The 9,013-nt window shown below is 39.7% G+C and overlaps 1 protein-coding gene and 1 pseudogene across 2 annotated transcripts in view; both read left to right on the top strand.

Annotated features, from left to right (window-relative positions):
• Nucleotides 1–9,013, top strand: part of LOC101565950 (cytochrome P450 2C5-like) — a 45,264-nt gene that overhangs the window by 14,404 nt on the left and 21,847 nt on the right. The window contains exons 6-7 of one of the 2 annotated variants that reach the window (XM_004625493.2): nucleotides 922–1,060; nucleotides 3,879–4,066. In XM_004625493.2, coding sequence (XP_004625550.1) covers nucleotides 922–1,060; nucleotides 3,879–4,066 — 327 coding nt within the window. Of the gene's footprint in view, nucleotides 1–921; nucleotides 1,061–3,878; nucleotides 4,067–9,013 lie in introns of those variants that run through there. The other variant, XM_023708837.1, reaches the window with a different exon arrangement.
• LOC101565152 lies at nucleotides 7,551–8,712 on the top strand (annotated as a pseudogene).

Below are 9,013 nucleotides of genomic sequence, written 5' to 3'. Positions count from 1 at the left end.
GTATCAGTATATATAGTTAGTCAGAGTGAGAATCTTTCCCAATAACTGCTAGATTAAAAAATCTTCTGAAGATTCTCAGGATCATTGCCTTGCTCATCTTCTACATATAACTGTATGGCTTGACATGGTCATGTTTCCTAGCTCTTCTCCTTTCTCTCTCTTGATTAGTTAAGTCCTTGAGATCCTGCTTTCCTTTTACTTGTATTATATCTTTCTATTTGTATTTCTTCTTTTGAGTTTATATTAGGGAGACTATATGATATTTACACACGTGTGTCAGTAGATAATATTGAGCCCATGTGAATTTTTGAAAGAACTAACGAGCCTTGTCTTAAGCTTGTAACCTTAAGAATACAAATATTTTCCTATTTTCATTAAGACAAACTTGTACTTCTTTATAAATAGCAAAAAAATCTAATTATTAAGGCCTTAAACAGAAAATGTGCTTGTTTTGCTCTACTTAAAGATTCTCATTGTGGACAGTGTAAGGGTCATTGTGTAGTGTCAAAGTATTGAAGGAGCAAGTACCTCCTGTTTTTCTTCACTATGATTAGCATTTTTATGATTAAATACTCATCTCCCAAAATTATTTCTGTTCTACCTTCTTTTTGTCCTCTGAATAAAGACAAAATAGCAAAAGAAAGCATCAGCATGTTTTTGCTCACAACGTTTTGAGCTATCACTATCCTGCATGGTACATCTAGCGAAGGAGTGTCTCACAAACAGAAATGGACGCCCAGGAAGATGCGAGTTGCAGGAAATGAAGTTTGGGTCAATTAAACTGACTCTCCACTTTCTTCTAGCATGGCACTTCCAGGATTTGTTTGCCCAATTTTATAACGCCATCAATTATTATAGATTTATTCTGAATAAATAGGCTGGCAAGTAATTTATCCCAATATTGCACCAAATCATTCCTAGGCAAACAACGCTGAAACAGCTTTTACTTATGAGAACTTGGTTATCACCATAAGTGACTTGTTCGGGGCTGGGACAGAGACAACAAGTTCAACACTGAGATATGCTCTCCTCCTCCTGATGAAACACCCAGAGGTCGCAGGTATGGCCAAGGATGACAGTCATGTGAATCTCCAGAAAGTGCTTGGAAGATGTTGCTAGCGTCACTCATCTTGGGTCTTGGCAGAAGGCCACTAATGCTCTATCCCAGCAGCAGCCCTCGGGCCACAGGTAATGCTAGGACGAGCAGGCAGGGCTCAGCACATGAGGGGATGGTGCCGCAGAGAAGTGCAGACAGCGTAGCAATGAGAGAAGAAGATTCCACGGAGAGGAGCTCGGGCAGACATAGTCAGCATCAGTTAACTTGACTTTTAAAGGAGATAGTGTACCACAGATGAATAGTCAGGAAGCTTTCCTTATCCTAATTCTGTGTCTGCCATAGAGAAAAGGAAACTCTTTGCGCTGAAGCATAATAGAAAGAGCTTGCCTGAAATGATAGAAAACCTGATAAATATTTTTAAGCTAATGTTTATTATAAATATTTTGATTTAAGTAGAAGGTCCTCCCATAGAAATGTTACTATTCCACGTTTATTTCCTTAAAATTTTCATTTAACAAAGCAAGAATTTTAGAGGACCTAAGTAGTCATTATGAGGTTATCTTTTATGAACACTGCTATTAGAGAAATTTATTTTTAGGCCTGATGCAGTAGCACCAGCCTATATTCCTTGCACTGTGTTAGGTGGAGGCAAGAGGACCACCAGTTCAAGACTAGGCTGGGAGACAGCAAAACCGTGCTATGTGAGGACATGGCTTCGACCCCAAGTGTCACACAGGCACAAGTAGATAAATAAAAACACAAGAATAAAAGAAAGTTATCTTCAAAATTTTATTTTTACAGCAAGTATAAAACTTTTAATGTTCATTCCACTTCAGGATTCTTCTGATGTGATGATAACATATTTGTGGGTGATACTTGGGCTTTCCATGGTAGATGGAGACAGTAAATAGCCACTTTAGAGAGTATTTGAGGCACATAGAGGAGCATTAAAGATGATAACTGAGAGGAAAGGACAGAGTTGTAATTTAAGTATCAGAAGAAGAAGGTTGATAAAGAAAGAACAACCAGGCATGGCTCCACAACCTCCCTGTGGATTCTTCTTTGGGGATAAGAGGGGCCAGTGAAGGTGGAGAATCAGGCTGAGAAGGAGACTCCTGCTCTGCATTCAGCAATTGACTTCACTGCATCACTGGAAAACAGATGCTCACTCCTCAGAAAATTGCCTGGCAAGCCTTGTACTCAGAGATCCTGGACAGTGACAGAGAAATTCTGAGGAACAGGAAAGACAGGGCAGTTTGGACAAAGGTCTACCCCTTTCATTCATAGTCCCTGACTTCTTTTCTTCATCTTCCTTCCTACAAGTCAGCAGCCATAAATACAGTCCAGAGAGAGTGAAGAACTCTGATGTAAACACTCTCATTCTTTGACATCTTATAGAAATTCTCCCCAAGAATCCGGCACACTGGAGGAAATAAGAGTACCTTCTTAATACATGGGGTCATGGAATTTCAGGACACTAGGATTCAGGTGACAATCTAGAGGATAGACCAGGTTAAATATAAACAGTTGTGAACAGCACAGCACCAGAAACCTCAAGGGTATCTCTTATGTCATTATTAATAGCAAAGGGTGTTTTTAAGAACTTTAAATTTGAGAAAGAGCCACTCAATTTGACTCACAAGTGCATCCATTTGAGTGTCTCAAGCTAGTTCAGAGGAAGGCATGGGCTCCAGCACTTGTCAGAGCTCACAGAGGAAGATGAGAGTTACAGGCAGGTCGCTGGGTGCCAGGTGTAAAAAGCATACTTCACCACAGAGCAGGTGAATGACGAGGGCATGAAGGAAACTCCAGGAACAAGGAAGGGATGGGTAGTCTGAAGGCACCAGTCACCAGGCACTTATATATTCCTGAGCATCTAAAACATCTACCTGATTACTCATTGACAAATCTAATTTAAGAAATTGAAAAATATGGACTGCAATAAACCATATACTCAAAGAATACATCAAACATGGTCACATTTTTTTTGTCCACTGGGAACAATATTTACCTGGTTAGAAAGCAAGCAATTCCTGGTTCCGCCCCCCCCCCCCAAAAAAAAAGAAAAGAAAAAAAAGAAGAAGAAAAAGAAAAAAGAAAGCAAGCAATGAACATTGGAGTAGTCATCATTATTAGGTATCTGGCAAGTGACTAGGAGAAAACTTGTACATGGATGTATTTTTCTGTACCTGTTTGTGTTTAATATACTTCCAGAGTTGACATGTGTTTATATATGGAGTTTAGATAGAAGTGAAATTTCTCATTGTTCATACCAACAATTTGACAAATATTGTCTATAAAAAGGTGGACAAGGAGCAGTGAATCTCTGTTTGGAAATATGATTATAATTTTCAGAATCAGCTATTACAATTCTCAAAGTAGTCACACTTAAAAACTGGAATAAGGATAACTGTGCCACTGTTTACACATACAAATCCTGTACGTAAGTATAGATCAATTATAATTTAATTTAAAAGCCTACCTATTATTTTGAGGCTAGTTTAATATTTGATTTGTGTTTGTTGTTTTATAAAAACTGTAATTCCTTGTTTTTATTTTTCCTTTTATTTTTGAAACATTTAATTCACTTTATTTATATTAGATATGAGGCATGGCCCTTTGTTTCATGACAACTAATTTGTAGTAAAGTGCAATATTCCTACATGTCACATAATCCCTTGATAAGTCTAAATATCAGGGCATATAAATGATTTATAATGTTTTTGGGTCACTTTCATCACATTTCAAAAAGTCTTGAGTTGTTGTGACAGATGTACCACTCTCTTTTTTATTCTGACTTTTCTTCTTTGTGTCTTACCAGTTAAAGTCCAGGAAGAGATCGAGCGCGTGATTGGCAGGCACCGGAGCCCCTGCATGCAGGACAGGAGCCGCATGCCCTACACCGATGCTGTGCTGCATGAGGTCCAGAGGTACACTGACCTGCTTCCCACCAGCCTGCCCCACGCAGTGACCCGTGACCTTAAACTCAGAAACTACGTCATTCCCAAGGTAAGCTTTCTTCTATCGCTCACCTCAGTGTTGAACTTACAAAATTAAACATGGGCTTGCAAACTTCTACCAACAGAAACAAATACAAAAAAAAGTATTATATTTGGCTGCTAAACGCACTTTCGGTTGTTTCCTGTGGGGCTCTGAATCTTTCTAACATTTCTCAGTATCTGGACATATGCACCTCCCAAATTTGTTTTCAGCTTTCACAATATCTTGATTATTCTCTTATATTTACATTTCCATATGAATTTTAAAATTTTGGTTTCTTAAACTTCCAAAACACTTATATTTTTTAATCATGGTGACAGTAAGTTTATAGGGAAATTGGAAATAATTGAGAAAACTTAGATGATCCAAGTTAATGTATAAGGTTATTTTTGTACTTCTTGATTTCTATTTTTTTCTGTCTTGTGTTTTCAGTGCCAGAGTTTATAAATCTTTGTTTAAATTTTTACTGTGTAGTTAAGGTTTATTTTGGTAGAATTTTTAATAATGCCTTTACCATTTGTTTGTACCTGAGATATAGAAAGCAGATATTTGGTTATTGTGTTGATCTTTTGTTTACTGATTTTGTGAAATTTATTACTATTTGCAAATGTTCTTTTGTATATTTATTTGGACCTTCAACCTATGTGTTCTGCGATGTGAGTTAGTATTCCTTGTTTATATAAGTGAATTTCTTGTGTCAATTTCTCCATATTGTTTGATTTATTTTTTCTTGTTTTACTTCTTAAATTTTTTATTTTAAGGAGTGAAAAACAAAAATGAAGCAAAAACAAAGATAGAAACAGAGTAACATACAGCAATATGTACAGTACAGAATTTCAAAGCATGAATAAAAAATGAACAATAGTTTCTATATTATGTATTTTTATCATTGAACCTATTGCCCATATTAACAGATATAGGTATGCAAGATTGATCAAATAATTAAACATTAACCCTGTACCGCAGTTTGTAGACACTTTGTCAGTGTCAGCCATGTGGATGAGTCATGGCCATTGCTTGGCCAATTTGCTCTCTGTGAAAGCCTGAGAAAATGTTTTCTCTCCATGTGACTCTCCTTAGGCACACACTACATCATCGATCACCTTCCTCTTTGGCCCCCTAATCTCTTTGATCAGAAAATTTGGATCATATAGTATTTAGATGCCAATGGAATACCCATCTCTGACAGGACTAAAAGAAAAAAGGGATACAAAGGAAGAACTATTTTGTATCTGTATATACAGAACACTTAGGATAGATATACAGCTACCTTCACTGAATTCAGAGAAGAAAGATTTGTACTAATAGTGTTTACACAGGATATCTTGTCTACATCTTGTACTATGGATAACCACTAAGAAGATAACAATGTACAATGTGTTAATTATTGAAACTGTCCTATTAATCAGTTTTGAAACTGTCTCATTGCTGTTTCTCAATAAAATTTAAAAAAGAAAGGAAAAAAAGAAAAGAAAATTTGGGACATCACTGAGTTACATGATGTTACAGTATAGGTTCTCCTATGTTCTGAGACCTCATTTGACCTTGAAAGGCTAGGGACAAACTGTTGGCTGTCCTTGCAACCCTTCTTTTTCTCTAATTTTTTATCTGCAGGTTGTTAACCCTCCCAAAGAGATGCTTATTATTTTTACCTTACAACACAGGCAGTTGAGCTTAACTTCACTATCTGTCTGAATATCAAACATCTTAGACATAACATGGAACAGGTATTTTCCATCAAGTATTGATATGTTGAACTTACGTATTAACTCACGATTGACAGGTTATTTACCTGCTGTTTTTTACTCCTTTTTCTCCTGTGTTGAATTGTTTGCCCTATTCAGTGAGTTCCTTCTGTGCTTGTTCATGGAGTTCAAAACATTTTGGTCCCTCTCTAGAGCATCTTTTAGTAGTCTGTGTGGGGTTGGCTTTGTCACCATGAAATTCTTTATTTTTTTTTAAATATTTATTTATTTTTATTTATTACATTTATTTATTTATTGTGTGTGTGTGTGTGTGTGTGTGTGTGTGTGTGTGTGTGTGTGTGTGTGTGTGTGATTGTGTGTGTGTGTGTGTGTGTGTGTGTGTGGCCAGCTCAGCCCACCAGGGGGTGGGGCTGGCTGGCATGTGGTGCTGGGGATCGAACCGCGGTCCCTGTGCTTTGCCAAGCTTGTTTCAAGTAGGTGCTTTAGACCACTGAGCCATCTCTCCAGCCCTGAAATTCTTTAGTTGTTCTTTGTCATGGAAGTATTTCTCTTCTCTATCAAACTTTAAAGAGAGTTTTGCAGGATATAGTAGTCTGGGCTGGAATTTGTTTTCATAGAGGACTTGAAGTACTCTGCTTCATGCTCTTCTTGCCTTCATGGTTTGTGAAGAGAAGTCTGCTATAATTCTGATAGGTTTTCCTTTAAATTTGATCTTTTTTTTCAGTATATTGTTCTTGTGCTGGATTTATGGGATCTTTAGTATTATATGTCTCGGTGTGTTTTTAATTGGGTTGAAGTTATTTGGAGTTCTGTATGCTTCAGATACCTGAATGTCAGATTGTTTCCTCGTATGTGGTGAGTTTTCTGCTATTACTTCTGCCCATATTCTTTTTATATCATTTGTATTGACTCCTTTTTTCTTCTTGATGCCAATTAGTCTCATGTTCATCTTCACATCATCTTGCAGGTAATGAATTATTTTTTCCTGTATCCTAGTTGTTTTTAAGAGATCTTTTCTTACCTTTTCACTAGCTGCAACAGCATCTTCAAGATGTGAAACTCTATCTTCACTTTCACTCAAACAGTTTTGCAAGCTTGTGACTGAGATTTTAAGTTCCTCTATATCTATTTGAATCTGCTTCATGTGATCTATTTCTTTCCTGCATTTTTCATTCAAGGATCCATTGTTTTTCTAATTTCCTCTATTTTTTCACCAGTGTCTTCTTGAGAAGCAGTTATTAATTCTTTTATTACCAAGATTATTTCTGATCTGATTTCCTCCCTATGTTTCTGCGTTTGATTCTGTACTTCAGACACTATTAATTCAGAGATTTGTGTTTTGTTTTTTTTTAATTTCAGAGGTTATTTCTGGTCCGAGTTGCTCTATACCTTTTTGCTGTTGTTTCTTTACTTTAGACGCTAATGATTCAAACATTTCAGCTGTGTGATTCCCAATTTCTTCCGTGCTAGTGTCCTCTGCACTTGCTCTGGGTGGACTTGGGGCCTGAGACTACATTTTGCTCCTTCTCTTTGTCATTTTGTATAGATAACACTGTCCTCTGACCTTTGGCATAGAGCTTTAGTGCAGTCATAACCTTAGCACCTATGGAAATTCGAGTGCAGACCTATGAAGTTTAAATTTATTCAGTTGTGCCTGACTTGGACTTGGCTGCTGTGCTCAGCTCCTTCCTGCTGCAGCCCTTGCACATGAACCTGTTGTGCCCCTCTGGCAAGATGTTCTGCTCCCAACTTTTTTCCAAAGCTCGGTTTCCCAGGGGATCCCAGCAATGGCGAGAGGCAGGAAGATGTCCAAGCCCGGCTAGGTGGAGGCAGCGGCGGTGGCGGCCCCGGGCTGGAGATGGTGGAGCGGAGGGGCCCAGGGAGGCCCCGCACCGACACGTACTCGCTGGGCAGTCGAAGATCTTTTCCTACATGAGCCCAAACAAGTGCTCTGGAATGCGTTCCCCCCTTCGGGAAGAGAACTCAGTTGCACATCATGAAGGCAAATGCCAGGAGAAACCATTAGCTGGGATCTACAGGAAGCGAGAAGAGAAATGCTGGGAATGCAATACGAAGTGCTGTAAAGGCTGAGGAGCAGAAACTCAAAGACACCCGGAAGGGTCCCCGGGCCCCTTTCCCGAATCAAAAATCTGAAGCAGCAGAATCTCCAAAAACTCCAACTTCGTCTTGTGATTCTACCAATGCAGCCATCACTAAGCAAGCCCTGACAGAGCCTCTCAAGAGCAAATAGGCATCTCAGAAAAAAGCTCAAGGGTGCTGGGGGCAGGGGGGAGCTCAAGGGAAAACACAACCGAGTCGCAAACCCACAGACTTCTACCCGGCTGGAGAAGTTTCAGGAAGCGCAAAGCTGAGTTGCAGTCGGAAGAAAGGAAAGGAATGGGTGAGTTGATCCACAGCGGGAAGGAGGAAGGCATCAAGATTGACCTCATCCATGGCAAATGCAGGGGTGTGATTGCCAACAAGCAGTTGTCCCGGGGTGACTTCGTGGTAGATTACCACGGGGACCTCATTGAAATCACTGACCCCAAGAAGCGAGAGGCTCTGTGCACACAAGACCCTTCCACGGCTGCTACATATACTACTTCCAGTATCGCAGCAAAACCTACTGCGTGGATGTCACAAGGGAGACGAACCGCCCGGGCTGGCTGATGGACCTCAGCAAGTGCCGGAACTGCCAGACCACGCTGCAAGGCATCGAAGGCGTGCCTACCTCACCCTCATCGTCTCCCGTGACATTGCAGCCAGGGAGGAGCTGCTCTGTGACTACGGGGACCGCAGCAAGGCGTCCATCGAGGCCTACCTGTGGCTGAAGCACTGACCGCCCGCCTGCCCACGCTCTTCAAGGACAAAGTGCCCTCAAAGGGAACTGAGGTGTTTTTGTTTTTCTTTTTACACACTTAATCCTAGCAAATTACTTCAGATGGTGTTTAAAAAAAGAAAAAGTATATTAAGATCCTTTTCACTATAGTATTTAAATATCTGTTACAGGTTTCCAAGGTGGACTTGAGCGAATGGCCTTATATCACCAAAACTTTTATATCCTAGTTGATTTTGTACCTTTTTTGAATACAAGTCGAACATTTGTGCTTCCGTGCATGCAGTCAAAGACTCAGCACAGGTTTTAGAGGAGAGAGTCAAATATGAACTAGGAAGCCGGGCGAGAGCCTCCTGCCTCGGCCTCAGAGCCAGGACCCGCCCCACCCCATGCCCAAGGACAGGTGAGGCCAGG

The sequence above is a fragment of the Octodon degus genome, unplaced genomic scaffold (genome assembly GCF_000260255.1).
Source record: "Octodon degus isolate 3935 unplaced genomic scaffold, OctDeg1.0 scaffold00010, whole genome shotgun sequence".
Classification (NCBI taxonomy): Eukaryota; Metazoa; Chordata; class Mammalia; order Rodentia; family Octodontidae; genus Octodon; species Octodon degus.
This window is presented reverse-complemented; position numbering and strand designations above follow the sequence as displayed.